The 20,269-nt window shown below is 44.3% G+C and overlaps 1 protein-coding gene across 4 annotated transcripts in view; it reads right to left on the bottom strand.

Moving 5' to 3' along the window:
* XYLB (xylulokinase) overlaps positions 1-20,269 on the bottom strand; it is a 1,749,028-nt gene that overhangs the window by 940,419 nt on the left and 788,340 nt on the right. For all 4 annotated transcript variants that reach the window (XM_069647728.1, XM_069647731.1, XM_069647730.1 and 1 more), the window contains one exon: positions 4,333-4,429. In XM_069647728.1, coding sequence (XP_069503829.1) covers positions 4,333-4,429 — 97 coding nt within the window. The remainder of the gene's footprint in view (positions 1-4,332; positions 4,430-20,269) is intronic.

Below are 20,269 nucleotides of genomic sequence, written 5' to 3'. Positions count from 1 at the left end.
ATTTCAGTTGGCATGAAAAATAATGATTTCCAGCCAGGGAGAGGAGCCAGTCCCGGATCAAGGATCAGTCACTCTCCCGTATAGCGCTCGTTTTTATACCTGTTCTACATGGGCATACATCTCCGCAGGAGCTCCCCATGCTCATCCAATGGAAGCATACTTTGTTATGCAAATTCATCTCTTATATGAAGGGATTTAGCCACGCACCTCCCCACGTCCTTGAGCACATAACATGTCGTGATCACATTCTATTCTCTGGACAACAGCCCATTCCAAAGAGGCAGTATCTCAACGTCTGAAAAGTGTCTGGCTTTCTGTCACACCAAAGAATCATTTTCTTTGATACCATGCTCTCTTCCCCAGCAAAATGAACATGTCTTCTTTACATCATCTAAGTGTCAACTGCTTCTTCCTCTGCAGCCACTTGAAACGCTGGACAGCATTATAGCACATTTTTCATTTCTGTGGTTAAGCTTTCCACGAGCTCACAGTTCAGTGTGTTTCTTAACCAAATATAAATCCCTGACCTTTACAGTGATTAATTTAGGAAAATGCATTTGTAAGTCATGTTAAACTCCCTCAAGCATTGCTTATGTTAATATGCACTAGGAATTCCATCCAGGATTAATGGCACCAAATGCATTTTGCCAAGTGATGCAATACCTGTGTATGAAAAAAGAGCAACCATATGACTAAATGTTAGACTTTCACCAAACCTGTGAGCACATTTATACTGCATTTCAACCAGCAATGCTGTCCTTCTGTTCCATTCAAGCAGTCGCCACACTGACATTTACCTGTACATCAGTCCTTATTGTTCTCTCACTTCACTTCTTTTGTCTTTTTCCTGACAGTATAGTTCCATCAGTATAGTTTAATTGTTATAGCTAGGAGTATGCAGATATTCTCTTGATAGGGGTGAAACCAAATATCACATGATTAGGTTGAGAGTAAATAATAGCAAGATCCCCAAGTAAGTAGAAACATTATTGAGCACAAACAACTTAGACATAGGGACAGAGATGAAGCATTCAGACAATCCTAAATACTGGCCAAATTTACAAGCATACCCTATGTGGCAGATCACATGCTGGAAACTGCACTGGCATCAACCAATGTTGCATTGCTGCCAAGTAAATTTGTACCAACATCCGCAAAGTCCTAGAAGTGAGAAAATATTGATATCCACTGACGGTGCAAATGTCACTGCTAAATTGACCAGCAACAGTGCCCATTTGCCAGAAGAGGTGCAATGTTGCCCAGCAACTGTGCTCTTTATGTAATATGGCCCTTTTAGGTAATACCATGGGTGTCTTGCATGTATGGGTCAAATTCGTCGATCATCACAGTAACGCATTGCAATGTGGCAGATGGGGACATCTGGTGTGCGCAAAGGACATCTCAATGCTGTGATGGCTTGAACACAAATTCAAAACTTGTACTCAACTTCTTAGGTTCTTGGTTACTTGTTAATCTCAAAGTTTCTCTCCAATAGCTCCTACCTTCATGGTAATCCTTTTGGGGTGTCAGAGTTGTTTATGCATTCTCAACAATTCTCAGAATTCCTAGCTCCCCACTCTGTTTCTAGACACTTTTAAAGTTTATCAGCATCACTCACAAGCTCTAGGAATGTTGCAAGGTTCTCAGTGCCACACTAAAGGTCATGATGAATTTCCAAGTCTTCAGCGGCTCTAGGACTTTGCAGGGTACCAAGCATCCCTCTTGGGTTCTAATACTTTTCCTGTTCCTAATCTACGTTTGTGCCAAAGGCCTAAGAGCCACTTTCTCACTATCCTTCTTAAGCTCTAGGCACTTTGTAGGATTCTCAGTGCTCCTCTGTGGCTCTATTAAGGTGCTTTGCAGGGTTCTCAGGTGGTTCTACAGGCCTCTGCATCTGCACATGACTACTAGGAGTAAGAGGCTGTTTGTATTCCCCTTTCAGCATAGCAGACCAATGCTTCCTCGTTGTGAGACAGATGATGACTGCCACACTTCCAACAGTCATGCTCTATAATCTTTGTTTGTCAGGGATATTCCATAACCGTTCATTCAAATTTGGCTCTGGGGTTTCCATCCCGCTCTGCTCTATGGCTCCTGTTACATGACTGGGGAGGTAGGGTGACATAAGCACAGCCAGACATCTTAGATTTGATCACTTAATATTTCCCTGTATTTGATAAAGCCACCACATGAGCCATATATTGTTGTAAGGGTACAGAAGGAAGAGGCTGACACAAATGTGGCATGTTTGGGGCTAAAGACTTTTATTAACAAAGCAACAAACCTATCTTTCCCTATTCCTAAGAGGGGTTTCCTGCCTCAACTAAAAGATGTAAGGTGACTGTCAGGATGTCAGTTAAAGTAAAAGTGTCCACCATCCTGTGTCAAGAAAACCTCTTTATAAATATGCTCCTGGTCGGTATTACCCAAATTGTTTGTTTACAATTGTTCGGATGAACAATTGACCGAATTTAAAGGGTCACAATTGACCTTTTCACAATTTATATACATACACACAGGGGTTTTGTGGGGTTTGGCGTTGAGTGGGGGGTTGTGGGGGGTTCCCCCCACATATATGGTACAATTGACCTTCACAATTCGGTCAATGTGAAAAGGTCAATTGTCATTCGAACAGTTGTAAAACGAACAATTTGTATACAACCTCCTGGTCCCCGACCCTTATTTCTCTCCCCTTCTGTTAATGTCCCTTTGGCTGCCTCACTTGCCAAGTACTGACACAACAAAGATAGTCCTTCTCGTAATGTCCGTACAGGGTTTTGCCTCCTGTACCTTCCAGCCCCTTCCCGTCCCTGTGCCTCTCCCGTTATCTTACCTGCTCCCCTTATGCACGCCTGGTTCTTCCTGGGGCCCTTCTCGTTCTCAGCATGCTGTGCGGGATGTCTCTGCGTCTTAGTGCCTTCACCTTGTGTATCTCCTGCCCGGCCCTTGGAGCAGCAGTAGGGACACTGCCACTTGTGTTCGCGTCACCATCTGCCAGCCTCCAGTTACCGTCTGAATGCCCTTGGGTAAAGAAGTCCTGCGTCGTCTTCACTCCGGGAGTGGACTACTCTCAAATTCATCCTGGCCTTATCGGAGTCTCCTCTGGGCTTCCCGGGCTTTATGACTTCTCATTGTGGTTGGCTGTGTCTCCCTGACCGACAGTCCTCCTTTGGTTTTTATGATGTAAAAGAAACCACGCCTCTGTGAAAGTCCCGACCGCTGTGGCTCCTTCTTGGTATCGTTCTTCATTACTCCTGTGTCCCACCTAGTCCTACTGGTTACCTGTTTGGTAATCTTCATGCTGTCATTTAACATCTTTGTCAAAATAGGGAAGCTGTGACTATAGCAGATAACAGTGCTAGGAAGTGGGCGGCTTCATGAAATGGTGACAAAGGGTTTGGGAAGGCCGGGGTTGGGATGTTGCGTTTGATTCTACCCAGGTGTTCATCCTTATCCCCAGAGGGGTGTCCCTCCCCATGAGATCCTCTTGCATTATACCACACCCAGTGGGATCATCAGGCAGTGGACACACCTCCCTGGCCTCAAGTGATGTCATCTAGTGAATCGTCACAATGTTGAAACATCTGTTAAAAAAAGGTAAGTCACTGACTTTTCTAACTGGGAAAGGATAATTTGTCACAATTTCGACATAGGGTTAAAAAACTAAACATTAAAAAAAAAAATACAATGTGGTGGTCCGGGGGAGAAGTAGAGGTTTTATTTAAGCACATGTGTTTTGTATGCTCTAATTTCAACTGCCAAAGAATACTTCACCATGATTTGAGGAAATTTCAACAACCAAGTGAATGTATGAAATGAAACAACAGTAGACCTCAAACACTTTTATGAAACTTTCGATAAATCCAGAACCAAGTATAAAACTACTACACTTGAAAACAGCAAAGATAAAGGCAATGCTATAATACATGTTTCAGAAACAATCAAGGGCCAATTCTTCGTCATTCTAAGCAGGTCTCTAGTTTGCAATGAACTCCTAGGGGTGCTAAATTAGCACTAAACACCGCAAATGTGAGTCCATTGGAGGGAAAAGTGTGTGCTAAAATGGCACTTTTACTGAGGTGTCATTAATCCTTTGACCGGCCCTGAACCAATACTAGTCTTATTAAGGTAAATTAAGGTTTTACAAATGAGCTCAAAATAAAAGCTTGGCTCAAAAACAATACGCCTTCCTTAGTATGAGTGTTATGTCTATGTAAACTGGCACAAATAGTCTGTCAGATAATAGACAATGATTGAATCCAGGCTATAACCAAATCAACCTAGTGGTTTTAACAATGACTCAGTTCTCAAGTGGAATACAGTCTAGCTTACTGATTTTGTATCCCAGTCTTTCAGCGTGAATCCTCTTGGCCATGAATTGACCCTCCATCAATGCGCGCACTTCAACCTCCTTTGGAAAATGAGGAACCTGCAGATGAAACCATAAAAAGTATCATAAACACCACTCTGTGATCACTATACATTGTCTAGTACATGGCAAAGTGTAAGACCCAGACCTATTTTAGTTTACTTCTCTCATCACTACCTTCCCTACTCTGCTTCTGTTCGCAACCTTGGTGTAATCTTTGACCAATCACACAACTTCTCACTCTACCTCTCCAGATCCGCTGTTGTGGCCAGACTTAATCTCCTCAACATAAGAAAAATAAGACATCTTCTTGTCTTCAACACTGCTAAGCACCTAATAATCTCTTTAGAACTCCATTGATCAGATTACTCTGCCAGTCTAATCTATGGCCTTTGCAGTTATGCTTTTCCACCTCTCAACTAAGTCCTCAACTTTCCTGTTTGTAAACTCTTCAACCTTCCCCGCTTTATCTTCACCTCCCCTCCCCAGCCTGTTAATAGTTAGGCTGGTTGACTATGAGACAGAGGGTAAAGTATAAACTCATTCCCATCATCTTCAAAACTATACATGGACATTCCCCACTCTACCTATCGGCCCATCTCACTCGCTACTCTACCTGTTGCTCCCTACGATCATCCTCGGCTCACCTCCTTGCCACCTCTTGTGCCCATCCTGCTCTCTCTAGTTTCCACTCTCTTTCTATCCTTGCTTCCTTACTCTGAAATGTTCTTCCTTTCCCTCTCCCTCTCTACACTACTCCTACTCTATCTGTATATAAATCCAACCTCCTAGCTCTCATAGCATAGCATTCTACGTCACCACAACTGCCTGTTGTCCTCTCTCCCTACCTAGGACAACCCCACTGCACTTATTCCTCACCCTGTCATCCTAAAACCTAGCACTTCCTCCACTATCCTGTTCCTATTTCATGCTCTACTGTTCTTGTCCCTAGTTCATGTCCTCCTCTTCATCATCTGGTCTTATATCCACATCCTCTCACCCATTGTTAAGGACACTGGTCCTCCGCTCTTTAAATCAATGTTAATAGGCCTTATATGCATGTTTGTGGCAGAAATGCATTGTTTTCCCAGTAATTGTCATCAAATAAATAAAAGGTAGTTAGGACCCGGCACCGCACATGTCATCTGTGCTGTGCCACTGATGCAATCAACCACATTCAGGCTAAGTTACGTGCAGTGGGATACTCATGCTGCACATGCAGTCTGGTGAATTCGGACTGTGTGCAAGCGCCTGCTGTCCTTATGTACAGGCTCTGCAGTGAATAAGTGCTGGGCACGCCTCAGTGCATAGAGGCAGCAGGAATGTGATGTAAGGGGTGTGCAGAGACAGAGCGCCTTCTTCTAACGTATGGCCTAAGCAAAAAATAGTAGACAGTTGAGATTGTATGCAAACCACTGTAGTAACTAAACCCCATGTATACATTTGCAGATAAAGACAGGCTTACACTATGTTTGGACTTTTCTTTGGTATGCCGGCATTCAGCATACATCAGTGAATTTTCAGTAAAGGGTGGGTAGTGCTGCTGCCTTCGATGTAGTTGCTTTTTATTAAGATGTTTGTGTAGCCCTGGTCTTATTTCGGCCCTGCCCACTGACATGGCCTTCACCACTTGGCCGGGGTGGGACAATTACAACACCTCCCCCACAGTCCAGCTGCAAAGGAAGAGGTGCTTGGCAACCTGCAAAAAAAGATGTTTACATGACAAACAGGAAAAATAATTGTACCTGTGTTGCTATGCTCAACACTGATGACAACACACAAGTAGCATAAAACACCAGGGTATGTTTTAATCCCCAATGGGGTAACTATCAAACCATTACATTCATAACTACCATCTGCAGTTACAACCACCCACAGTCTTTAGCCCTCTAGACTCCAAGGACACCGTCCCCCGGGGACCCTGCATAGCCAGCTCAACTCACCCTCAAATCGGTCACAAAGCAGACCCCCTCAGGTCTGTGCATGCAGGGCCTTCTTATATACCTAAAGGCGCCCTTGTGACCGGTCAGAAATGACTGGGGAAAGCTTACGTTGCATGCTGCCAAAGTCTCACCACCTAATGTCTCGTTTTTTGCCAACCTGAATAAATTGTGAAAAATGTACTTGCAAGGTGTTGACGATTTGGTGCGTATGGTGTATGGAGACGCTTTCTGAAATTGAATCATAAACGGATGAACTGTCGACGAAACCTAACAAAGTAAATCAAAAGCTCTTTAGATATGTGTGGATCCAGCTAAGGACTAAATTTACTGTTTTCAACATCAGGCATTTTATTAACGCAAAAGGGTTGGATAAAGGCCTCCCTATCACTGTCCTAGAGAGAGTTTCCCTACCCAGGACACTAAATCTAAAGATCAGTCTGAGTCTTGTCAAAATTATATAAACGTCCTTGTGTCCAAACTGTAACTGACCCTCATACTTAAACAATCAAAAGGTGCATGGTAAATTTTCTGAATTTTACTTAATGAAAAGTGTATAGAAACTCAAATACGGCAATTAAACAAATACTCCTTGAATTCAGGAAGGGTTCCCTTCCCCTGGATTATTTCAGGTAGGATAACCAGAGTTTTTTTTCAGGCTTCAAGAGAATCTGGTAGGTCTTTTTCATAAAGCACTTTCTTAAGGATGGCAAACAGTGTCCTTTTCCAATCAATGATTCCTCCAGAAATAGCAGAAATGTATTTTCCCACAACACTGAGCAAAATAAGTCTTTTCAACTTTAAAGAATGGCAAAATTGTCTATTTTTCAAAACAACTTCAAAATTACCAGGATGCCAAAATGTCTCTTTCACACTACTTTTCCAAAGATGGTTTCCTGGTATATTCCCCTGCCAGTAATTTGTCCTTTGACTCTTTAGATCTCCTGGTATTTGGATCTTTCTGTCATAGGTTCTATGGACTACCTGCTATACTCCCTTGCCAGGAATCCCCTCCTTTCGGGAATTTGCAGATCCCCTGGTTTACTCTCCTGCCAGGTATCTTTCTCAAAAAAAGAGTCCACTGCTTGATGTGCTTTGTTCATCAGATCTTTCTACAATGCACACTTTCTTCCTAAGTATAATACAGTTACACTGCTTCACTGTGTATACTTCTGTTACATCAAGTATCACTTGTTCCAACTTCCCCCACACTGACATCACATACATGGACGTTTGTACAGGTTCTTTCTACTAACCTCTTCTATCTCTTGGCTGGAGGCAATGCTTGTTCCATGTTTCCCCAAATTGATATTTCATATATGGAGAATTGTACAATCCTTGCCTTTCAACTCTATTTGGTTGACAGTTCAATTGTTGGTTAGTTTGAAAACATGTCCCGGGACTCCCAACCTCTCTGGGCCAACCCACTGGTCTGACGTGTGGCAGCCTGCCCCGGTTGAGCTAACGCTCTTTTTAGTTCCTGCTTCAGCTTTCCAACTCCTCGTCAAAGGAACCGGGCAGCCCCGCAAGACCACATCTCTTGGAGTCTCACAACGGCGGTCTGCTTTGCAGCGGTTTTTCCCGCTGCCCTCACCAGTTTCCCCTTCCTCCGGTGAAGCAGGTCTCCAGGTGGTTGCCTGTGAGTGCTTTGCTTTCCCAGCATGGCTCATCTACATGTCTCTCCTTCTGGTGTTGGTCACGCTTCCCGCTTCGCCTGCTCTGCAGCTCTTCTCTCCTTTCCACCTTTGAAGTCCGTCATTAGGTTTAAATGCCCCGCACAGGTGATTATCAGTCTGACAACTAGTCTGCATGTTCGTTGCGTTTGATGTTCCTTTCATTCCACATTGACTCCTCTTCCTAGTCTCAGTACTTGAGGCTTTATGGGAGTTGGAGTCCTTAGGAGTGTCAAACCTTTTAGCGTTACATTGCTTTATATTTGTGTTTAAATTCGAAACATTAGAGACAGAAGATGTTATGTTGGTGTTATCATATGAAGTGTGAATGGCATTTTGTTTCAAATGTTTGACAAGGAGGGGTTTGGGGATTTCACAACTAGAGGCATTTTAATAATGACAATATGCCATCAGGAACTCTGGAATTATAGAGTCTTCTTACCATGAAAGAGGAGCATACTGCTTCTCTCTGATGGGGTCACCACTTCTCCCCGCCAGCCATCTCCTCCCATGTGACCTAAAGCCAGGCCCCACACATGCATTCACTACCAAGTCGCTCAGCTCCATTCATGCTACCACCTGTAAAGACTGGAGGAGGTTATCTGTACTCCTGCCCTCTCCATGGCAGAGTAGAAGTACATAGCACCCCAGCCAAGATTCTCTATTTTGGTAGCAATGGAATGTCCGCACACTATGTTAGTGATAACACAGTTCTTTATATAAATAAGGTTCAAGTTATACACACAAACACAATAACAAACATTGTGCTCGGGCAATACTAAAAATGATAAATATGTACAATATCTATGTGGTACAATAATTCACTCTTGACTCCTTTAAAACGCACCAACTGCTGACAGTTGCAATGACATTCAATTCTATTAGCAATGTGAACCAACACCAGACATAGGAAGGAAAGAAGTGATTAAACAATTTGCAGAATACTTGTCCCTACCAAAGACACAGTTCTGTGTGAGTTCTGTGTGAGGATCCCCCACCTGGGCACCCTGTAAATAAAGTATATTGACAATCCCAGTTGATATATTGTTTAGGAGAATCTTATTTCCTTCTACAAATGTTCTACTACCCCAATGTACCTCTTTTAGCAGAGTTCGACGACTGTTCATCGACGGATCCTTCTTGAGCAAACTCCATTTAAGGCAGGAGCCACGGACCGTCGTAATCCCTCGAAGAAAAGGGTGAATGATGTGGTCAAGGTGGCAGCTTCATTCCTTGCGGTGCTTGTCGAAAATCGGTTGTGGACGTCGTACGAAGCTGAGGCATGCGGTGCACCTCAACGAAGATAGTTAATTGCCGTAAAGAGTCAATGAAGAACGTAGGCCCAGCAAGGGTGTCGGGTCATCAGCCGTTGGCGTCAGCGATCAGGCTCGACCACAGCTGGCTTTTGGATCTTCGTCTGCGTCTTTGCAGACTTCGGGCAGCGGGAATCCCACCAGCAGATTCTCCTCAGTTTGTCAGCGACCTTGACTTTCTCCAGCAGGACAAAGTGGTCAACGGTGGTGAGCAAGGGAATCCTTGATTTCAAATTGTCTTAGGCAATGGAGCGTTGCGGCTCCGGTCGACGAAGTTACATCGATCCTCCGAACCTCGGTCGACAGTGGCGGTCGTCGATGGCCTCGATGTCCTGGCGCTTCACTTCAGATTCTTCGGCGGTCCCCATCTCCGGTCGGCAGCCTTTCAATGACTGACTTCCAGTGAGCCTTGGTGAAGGTTAGCTGGTGCATGATGTTCACTCGTAGCTCGGGAAGAGGTCTCCTAGCCAGGACCTCTCTTGGATCAGTTCTTAAAGAAACGACAGCTTTTGGATTGCGTCGAAGGAAAGCAGCAGCAAAGTGTTTTTCTTCCAGCTGTACTTCAAGGCAAGCATCAAGTTTTGACTTCAGCTTCTGAACAATTCCAGTAAGTGAGAGGTCCCTACATATACTGTTCTGTCTCTCATTCACACTGCTGGGCCAAGCTCAGCAGCCAATCATTCAGCAGGGCATTCATGCAGGCAGGCAGCCAATCAGGCTCACAGTGAATTCAGGCCATTCTTCTCCATCCAGACACAAACAACAAGGAATGTGGACTGGGGCAAATACCCAGCCATTCAGCACTCCACACTGCATTCATACCAGTTTCGGGCAAGGCTGTCTGATTCATTGTGACACCAGAAACCAGACACCCATAACATGAAATGTATATTGGTCACACACTCCTTTCACCCAGGTCCCACTCCGAGGACGTACCCACAACATACAGTCATTGGGAAGGCTCCAGCCAGTCTGGCCTGGACTTCCCCACAATACCATATATGGAACTTCCACTCAACAGCCAGTCAGGGGAAGGTACAGAATCAGGGCTTCCTGGGACTTGGCAAAAGAAAATAAGAGGCCACAGCGGACATCTTGTCTCCTATCAGGAATCATCTGATTCCAATGGCAGTGCCTGGGTATCCTAAAATGGAGGATACTCAGAGCACCTATCAAATTTAGCATGGAGCTGCCACCAGCCCATACCCTGCTCTGTGGGCCACACACAGGTGCCCAAAAACATACACTAGGGGTACATCGTTGTACCCCCACCCATGAGTGCAATAAGGATATCCCAAGGGTCTGTTCACCAGCCAAAAAGAGGAAGAGCTGCACTGCCAGGAGTCCCACATGGACTCCTGTACAGTAAATAACAGAACACACATGGTAAAGGAGTACAGGGACAAGGACAGGGAGGCCCTGTCCCTCCAAGGCCTTTCCAGCATCACACCACCTCCCTTAACCATAACCTCTCTATATTAATCCCTAATCAGAACTCAGAAAATAAACCTATATAAATATACACTCATAGATAAATATATACAAAAATACATAGGTGAGGCTGCTCCAGTTAGCCACATCAAACAGCCCTCTTGCTCTTTCCTGGGGCTCCGACAGTCCCTTTCACGGTACCTTAATTTTTCTTCATGGGGCAAAGCCTACCCCTAACTTCTACTCCTAAGTGGTTCCCCGTCCTGAGTGCTGTCCTCAAAGGGCACCACTTTTCACAGTGCCATGGGACCGGAAGATCTTCATTATTACTGTGGTGCTCTGTGTAAAGGTAGACACTGCACACACTCACTGCCACATAGCCTGGGATGCTCCTGCTTCATGGTAAAACCCAGTTTCCTGGTGTTGTGCTGGTATTATCACTGTGACCCAGGCTCAATCCTCAAGTGGGCATGAATCTGTGTGTGTGGCCTGCTCTCCTCGCTGCTATGCACATAACAGCGCTTGATGTTTCAAGCCTGCCCAGTACCTCACTACGCTCCTTCGCAGGGTCTCCCTCACAGTGCAAATCCCATGCTCTTCACTCAGACACTGATGGCATGTGTGTCCTGGGGCTTTATTTTTCTGCTGCCAGTCTAGTCTGGCCCCAGGGCATGCTGTACAGCAATCATGCCACACCGCCTGGTCCGGGGACACCACGGTCATGGAGTCACGGGCTCGGTGGCCATTTCCACCTGTAACGACAGTCCCAGGAGGGCGGGGGCTTCTTTCTTCTGGTCCGCCCTGACTCTCAGGCAACTGCTCACTCCCACCCAGAGTTCCTCACACACGTGGTCCAGGTATTCTTGTTTTCTGGGTCCACCAGGTCTGGCCCATGGTTAGGCTGATTCACCCTCAGGCCATATTGGCACCTGTGCTGCACCGGAAACACAGCCCAGGGCTAGAACTTCATGTCGGAACCCTCATGGCATACATGAAACAGCTCACTGATTCCTTGGAGCCGCAAGGGTTGCTTGAGATGGATTGCCCCCCACAAACCCGTGGGTGCTTTTTGTAGCACCCCCTACTGCCTGCTAGCATGCACTCTCTTCTCTCACCAAAATCTGTTATTGCCAATGCTTATTTTTAAATTAAGGTGGTGGCTGACAGAGAAGTGCTAGAGTTGTGAAGAACAATTGTGTTGTGAGGAGAAGTTTGGAAAACATCAGGAGGAGGTTTGTGAGGCTCTTAAGAATTTTGGATATTATAAAGAGATGTTAGGTCAGAGATGGAGGAGCATACTGTGATGAAATAACTGCTCTGGTGGAGGACAGGAATGAGCAGTGGCCAAAACACCAGCTCATCCTGCACGCTTACTGTGCCAACAGTGAGCTCAATTGTAAAGGTAAAACAGACACAGCCCGACGTGTATACCTACTTCGACTTTTAAGGTAACATGGGCCAGGAGCAGGCTATACTCTTAGGAGAATCTGTACTTAACGGGTTCGGCTATGCCGGTGTTCGAGGTACTCCGTCTGCAAATGATATGGCGGCTGGCGGAAGGAGTCTGACAAAGAGGTGGCATGGTATCAACGCCTCTTTATTAAACAATAAGAAAAAAGGCCTAACTGTCCCTATTCAAAAGGGTATTCCCTACCTAAGGAAAACTCGGGTTCCCATCGTCAGAGTGGTTGTCCAAACGAAAGAATTATTGGCCTCAGCCCAAAACTACCCAACTATAGCCCTACACACAAAACAACAAAGAATAGCAGGAGAATGACTCTTATCCTGGTTAATTGATATAATCTTTAGTGGATGTGCTTTAAAATTCTTAACTAAGAGTTCATGTTAGGCAAAAATGTAGAATACTAGGAGAATGGCTCCATTCTCCTGGTCCACTGGTTAGGCTTGACAATATGTTTGGCAACCATTCCCTAACTTCTGTATCAACAAAGTTGAACTGAGATGCCAGGAGAATGACTCCCTTCTCCTGGTTCACTTGGCCTTTGGGGACAATGTTTCTTAACAATTCTTATTAGGCTCTGCACTTCTCTCTAGGCTTCAAATATCCCTTAATCTTCCACTTTCCATGGTTCAATCGGTTTTGGATACATTTTGTGAGAATTTCTAAGATGAGGAAGGTTGTTCCCAAGGTTTATTTCACTTCACTTACTGTTACAGTAGTGATGAGGTAGATTATTCCAGAGTCTTTGGTTACCTTTGCCAGAATTACTCGTATGAGGGAGATAACATCCGAGGTGTTGGTCAGCTTTGCAACAATTAGTGAGGCGAGGGAGATCATTCCCGATGCTTATTCCATGTTGCTTCCTCTTACGACAAGTACTGCGACAAGGGAGATCACTCCCAAGTTTTATTTCATCTTGGTTACTTTTAAAATCATTACTGGGATGAGGCAGACCCCACCCAAAGTTTTTTTCTTTTTAATTGGTTTTACCACAATTACTGAGATAAGGGAGATCACTCCCGATGTTTTCATTAGCTTGGCAAGAATTACTGATATGAGGGAGATCACTCCTGATGCTTTTCTCCACTTTGCAAGAATTACTGAAACGGGGGAAAGCCCTCCCGATGCTTTGAACAGTTTTACAACAAATACTGAGACAAAGGAAATTGCTCCCGGTGCATTTGTTATTATCCCCCAATCCCTTACTGCGTCTGCCGTGGATCCCATGTTAGGCAGAAACCTGTGCAGTTCCCTTAGGGACCACTGCAAAAGATTTAGGACTACAGGTGGTTGGCAGTAAACCCAATTGGTAGCAGTCTGTACCACCCAGATTTACCTGGTAGCTGTGGCTGAGCAGTCAGACTTCTCTCAGGATGAGTTAGGCAGTATATAGAGTATACACAATAGGTACAGAGATACAGTAGCACAAGCAAACACTGACCAGAGCTAGCACAAAGAGAGGTAAATAAATTCAACACACAGTCATTATTATATATATACAACCCTAATTACTTATTAGACAAGTCTTAATGAGAAACACCACTTATTTTCAGACAGAGGTGAGCGCTTATCATAAAATGGCACTATAATAAGTTATTAAAAAGGGAGGGAAAAAGGCAGAGTTATGAAAGCACACAAGTTTCAATACTTTTCAAAGAAGCACAGTGAGGCAGGTTAGGCAAAGTCTACTGGAGAGCAAGGAAGTTCAAATGCCAGGCCCACTCTTAGAGAGAGCAAGGGAAATGTGTCCAGGATCACACAGTCAGGAAAAGTTAGTTAACAGGTCCCAGGCTAACCCACGTTAGAAAGTCGAGGATTTACTGTCAACCCGAACGATCTGTCGCAAAGGAAGCCAGACGGGACACAGAACCTGAAAGTGGGAAGAACACTCCAGCGGGGGCAGTTGTTCCTGGCAGCGGGTGCAAGTCGTTGTTGCGTCCAGAGGAAGAGGAGGTCTCAACGTGGAGGAAAGCTGAAGGTCGTTGCGCTGCCAGGGAAGAAACCAGCCGCGGAGTTTCCCGGTTAGAAGGTACCACCCTTTTCTTCGCGATGGTGGTAAACCGTGGTATTCCAGTTGCCGGGGTGCTTGGCGCGGGCAAGGCGGCCACGAGATGGTCCAGGAAGGCGAAAAGACGGGCAAACTGGTTATCCCCACTAGTCAAAGGAAGAAGACTCTCCGGACTGGAGATCTCCTCTGTCATCGGGCAAAGTGGTGAGACAGTTCAGCAGGGCTCCACCGGTGGTGCCGTCGTTGCAGGTCGGCTCAGCTTCTTCCTCCTCGGATTCTTTAGGTCCTGTGGCGACTTCTGAATTTCCAGTCCCCAAAGCCCGGCTTTTTTGCAGAAAACCCCCATTCATTCAGCCTAGCTGTCAATCAAACATGCTAAGGGTTGAGCCGGGCAGCTCACCACTTCGGCCAATCACACAAGAGTGCGACTTTAGTTGCTGAGGCAACTCAGTCCAGGGTGCCTAAACCCCCTCCCACACCCCCTGTGGTACCCAGACAGAGTGGCACCACTTTTGGAGGCTTCTGTGGAGAAGCCCGCCAAAACGTGGAACAAAGGGCTCGGCTTGGGTTGGAGTCACACAAGCGAACACAAACGACATTTTGGAACCAAGTTTCGGCAAAAATTACCAACCAGTGAATTAATCTAAATTTAATAAACCGGCGGTATGTTCGAGGCTATATTAAAAAGTGGTAGCCTCGAACAATGGGAAAATCCCATAGGAATATATTTGCGGTCGAATATAAAAAGTAGTATCCACTGCCACCAGCCAAAACTCGGTCGGGAGGGACTGGACAGTGCCCCCTCGAACAACAGACCCCGGGGCAATCGAATTGCCCCGACCAGTATGTCCACAATATGATGGTTTGTACTGGTTCTGTTCACAATTTGAGACTAGCAAAGCCAATGGTGACTTTGGTGACCAAAAACACATGAAGCCCTATGGGGTAAAGGACCCCATAGCCCATAAACACATACAAAGTCAAAGGAACACCTCAAATCATGTCTAAGAGTGGGAGGAAAAGAGTCTCACTCTTAGCAGGAGAAAAAAAATAAACCCCAAAAATCCAGCAAGCTACTGGGGGACTCACTAGATTTGGGAAATTAGCCTTTACAGAGAATTCTCCCTAACATCCCATGACCTTTTTCTTCCTATTCGTGTTTTAAATTGATGGGTACGCTTGTTATAAATACATTAAGGAAATCTCAAGCCCAATTACTTGGATTTATTCAAGCAGATATACCATCGCCCCTATCAAACTCAGGAAGTCTAAACCATGTGCACATCTCAACTCGTAGTTCACACCACAGTTAAGAGTGCTTTGCAAAGCTAAATTCTACGCCGAAAATCGTTGGAAAAGTCACCCTTCCGACGAGCATAAAGACGGTTTCATCCTTGGCTCCCTCACCTACAAAGACGCCATTATCACTACAAAAAAGGAGTCCCTTAATAACTGCATCCTACAAGCAGACTCAAACACAATAGAACTTTTTAAGATCTTAAAAGAACTTGAATCTCCAGCCACCCCCCCTGACACTTGCACTAAAGATAGTAAATGGTGTGCTAACATCCAGTCCGCTCTTCTGAATAAAATCTCCACCCTATAATCTAAAATCAAAGACAAACAAGACAACTTGAAGCTGGACAACCGTCCACCCACCACTGAAAGTGTCACCCCAATAGATTTGCCTAACATTAAAACTTTTGCCTTCTCCCCTCTCACTATCGCTGAAGTAAAAGACAACATCAAGAGAATCAAACCTTCAAACTGCCATGTAATACCGCAATTTATCCTGTAAAAAAAGGGAAGGGGGTCTGACTAAAGGGGGAGACTAATTCAAGATGTAAGGCCGATAAACCAAATTGTAGAAGCCGAGCTCCCTCTAGTCCCTAACCTGTCCACAATTCTATGTAATATACCTGTTGGAGCACAGTATTTCACTGTGATTGATTTGAAAAATGCGTTTTTCTCAATCCTATTGCACAAAGACTCACAGGATCTGACGTCATTTATGTTCAGTAAAACGCGACTGAAAAGTACTCGGCTGCCCCAGGGTATTGCAAGTCTCCATCGATTTTCAATAGATTCCTGCAGATGGACTTGAACACAATTTATTTGGAAAGTGTTGTTCTGCAATACGTAGATGACATATTAGTTTGCAGCACTACAGAGGAAGAGTGCAGATGCGATTCTGTCCAGCTGAGGATAATACTTGCTGACAAAGGATATAAGGTTGACAAAGAAAAGTTACAGTATTGTCAACAAGAAGTGGTGTATATTGGCCAATTGATTTCACATGAAGGAAAAAGGGTTACTCCTGAGAAGGCTGAGGCTATTTTGAAAACCGCAAAACCACACACGATAAAACACATTCAGAGGTTTTTGGGATTATGCAATAACTTCAGAGCATAGGTCTTTGATTACAATTCATATATAAGGCCTTTACTACAGGTTTTAAAGAAAGCACAGGTAACACAGGAAACAACTGTGTGGACTGAAAACATGGAGGAAGCATTTGAAGAGCTGAAAAAACAATTTGTACAGCTCCAGTTTTAGGGCTTCCTAATTATGCTGAGGAATTCTTTTTATTCTTGCACAAAGATGGAACTGTTATGACAGCAGTCCTCACGCAGAGAACCACGTTGGGTACAAGCCCCTTGCATATTACAGTGGGATTTTAGACCCAGTAATGAGAGGTCACTTTCCGTGCAAACAGTCTTTGGCTGCCGCTGCTTTCGCCATAGAGATCGAGAAGGTTGCTGGCACAGACAAAGATTTTCATCATGTTGTCTGGCTTAAAGCAAATTTGAGGTTTGGACTGGGAGCTGGTATATGTCGTAGTACTGATCTAGACCTATTGAGAGCAGCTTTCTTCTTGCTGGAGACATTTATATTTCGCATGGGTAAAAACTGGTTCCAGAAAAATAAAGATCGAGAGTTCATTTCTGTTATTCAGCAAACAGACCACTGGATCAAGGATGAAGGTGCCAAGGCAGGACAGCAACTTCCAGGAGGAGTGTGTAATGCTGATGTATTAAAAAATAACTTTTTCCTTCCTTAGGCAATAACAAATGGGTAGTACTAGTAGCAACTTCGTGATCACGGACGTAGAAAGACATTCACGTTGTCCACGGAATAGGTGTTGTACATCAACATACCTTTTTTATGGTTGCATTTTGTTTATAATCATACTGCTCTCACTCACAGTTCGCACATCCTAAAACCTTGCTATACATGGAGCTAAGACTCCAGTGAATCTTCTTGAGCAAAAGGAAGTAGTAATTGTGGCAACTACGAGACACCTAAGGCCCTATGTAGTTATTACTGTTCCAAAGAAAGATGACCAATTACCTGAGTCTGAGATAAGCATGATTAGCAATCATTCACATGCAAGAAAGGTTGTAGAAACTTTGGTGGACACAAGAAACAGGTCTGGCAAAATGGGCAAGATGAGAGGTTGCCAGACAATGTGCCTATACAAGTAATGCATGCAAATACACCTTATCCTGTGGTGAAGAACCCAAAGGTAACTCCTCGAAGAAAGATATATATAGAGTTTATGCGGGACATTTTTATGCCTAAATGGGCAGCTGAGCAAAGTAAATTCACTGAACTTTCTCCTACCAGGGGAACGTTAACAGGTTGTGCCTATGATTTATTCAGAAAAAGGAGCTATGCTGGTACATTTCATGACATGATTCTGGAAGGTCACATGAGGAGAATAAGAACCAAACGAAACACTGAAGAAGATGATTTTGAGCTAAATGATTACCTGACAGTACAGCATTGGGAAATAACATTTGGTACCAGCATATGAAAGAAGTAGGAAGAAGGACTTTGAATGAGGAATGCTTTGTGTGTACACTCCTGCCATACAGTATGGGAAAGTCTCAAATCTTCATAGCTATCAAAATAGACGGCCAAACAGCTCACTGTCTTTCACACATAACACTTTGCAAAACCAGAGGCCAGTTCATGGGTCGAGATGCCTACCTCAAATGGGCAACTGAATGGACAGATCCAGATGAAGATGACTATGTGCAAGATACTAAGACAAGAAACAGAGCCCACACTAAGAATCATGTGATCAGATATGAGAAGCCTGGAGTAAAAGGAGCTGGAATCAGATGGGAAGTGAATAAGAAATTGGAAGTTGCAGGAAAATCTTCAGAGGACGCTCGAAGATGGAAGAATAGAGGTCAAATGCAGATCTGGGGATCTGTGTTATCTCCCAATGGATGGGAAGAAGGAGTGGTCGTCTGCATAGCCTGGGTGATCATTGGATGCTGTAAACCAGTCATTGACATTGTGCAGAATGGCTATAAGCCATTATGGCCAAGACTTGCTACATTATTGACTTGGGTTGAAGACAGGAGAGGCCATCTGCAGATTGTGCCATTGGAAAGTTCAAAGCTGTGCTTCAGAAATAATGGCACAAGAAAAGTTGGTGAAATTATGAATTATAGTCACATCTTATATGTTCCAGGAATGGTACACGGTACAGCAGTGATCATGGATCATTATTGGACGTGTGCAGCCAGAGCCCATATCAGATTGGCTACAGATTAGGGAGGAATATGCACACTCTTGAATGTCCATGATCCAGCTTTTAGTGATTCCAAAGGTGATTTGCACATTGACAATTTCCCAAAAGCAGATGCTCACCTAAGGAAGAAGAGATCTGTGGAGCTGGTAAAGAGGATGAAGAGAGAGAACTATTCCTCAGCGAAGTCAGTAAAAGCTTTCGATGCCATACCATACAAGCACAGGCTGTTTAGCCAGACCTCATCTGTGTTCACCTTGATCTTCATGCCGGCTGTTCAGGTTGGAGCAAACACCAAGTCAAGTGGCTACAAATCACCAGATGGGAATTGTTGCAGACAATTAATACTACAATAAAAGGATTCAATGCAATCAGGGAAGAGATGAGAGCAATATGATTGATGGAGGTATTTGTGCAAAAATTGGAGAATCATTTCTACATGTATACCTTCTCATGATGACAGCAATGGAACATTGACAGAGGCCATAGGCATCCTGACAAAACTCCATGGCCAGATGATAGAGGAAGTAGAAGACATTGCTGATGACAGCTGGTTTGGATCACTCTTCTCTTGGGTCCCACAATGGATGGCAGACATTTCGAAGTTCCTTAGAGTGATGATAGTGATGATATTGCTTGGATTTTGTGTCATCAAGATAATAATCTCACAATGCAAGACGACAGCAAAGAAAGCCATAGGGATGAATATCATGATCGATGTTGAATCAAGATCGAAGCCCAAAGACCTGACAGATGAAGAGATCAGAGACTTTGTGAAAGCCAGTATCCATGAACCTGAGGGGACGAAGTTCCTGTATCTGAAGAATCATAACAAATATGTGGGAAGGTGGATCTATTGCAGTCCAAGTGGACAGTGCCAGTTTATGACATGGAATAAGGATGAGCATGTGAAAACAGCAGGATGCCTGAAGGCAGTCATAAAGATGTGGGTCCCAAAAAAGTTGTTCTTCAGGCCAAGCTGCCTGGATGTGAAGGAATATGTGGCAGTGGTCGATGAATCGCCCAGAGGGGGGAGTGTAGAGAAGGAGCCAACTACCGCCGGCTCAATTGACCCACCCCTTTTACCTGTATGCTGGAAACCAGAGTATGTGATGTATACAGAACAGCTGAATCAACAAAGAGCAGAATATGGACTCTGTCCAGTGCCAGTGAAAGGGCCAGTACCTAACAGAATCTGGGAGCCAAGGTACCCATTGAGAAAACCTTATCTGCATACAAAAATATATGATGGCCATCTGAATGAGATCCCTGAAGAAGCAGAAGCAATAAACGGCAAGGATGAATGGTAGTATTACTAGCCATTGTCAAGTATATGTTATATGGAGCTGAAGATGAAGTACATAAAAAGATGCAGTGATCAGAGAATGCGGATATTCTATAAGGCATCAAGAAAGCAATAAGGATCAGTGGCCACTTGTGCTCAAGGAGAATAAAACGTGTGCCACAGAAACAGATGAAGATATTAAATCATTTTAAACGTGTACAAATGCAGAAGAGACGCAAGCAGCA

Source organism: Ambystoma mexicanum, chromosome 2q (assembly GCF_040938575.1).
Source record: "Ambystoma mexicanum isolate Mex_15411 chromosome 2q, UKY_AmexF1_1, whole genome shotgun sequence".
Lineage (NCBI taxonomy): Eukaryota > Metazoa > Chordata > Amphibia > Caudata > Ambystomatidae > Ambystoma > Ambystoma mexicanum.
The sequence above is the reverse complement of the archived record's forward strand: the minus strand, read 5'-3'. Positions and strand labels throughout refer to the sequence as shown.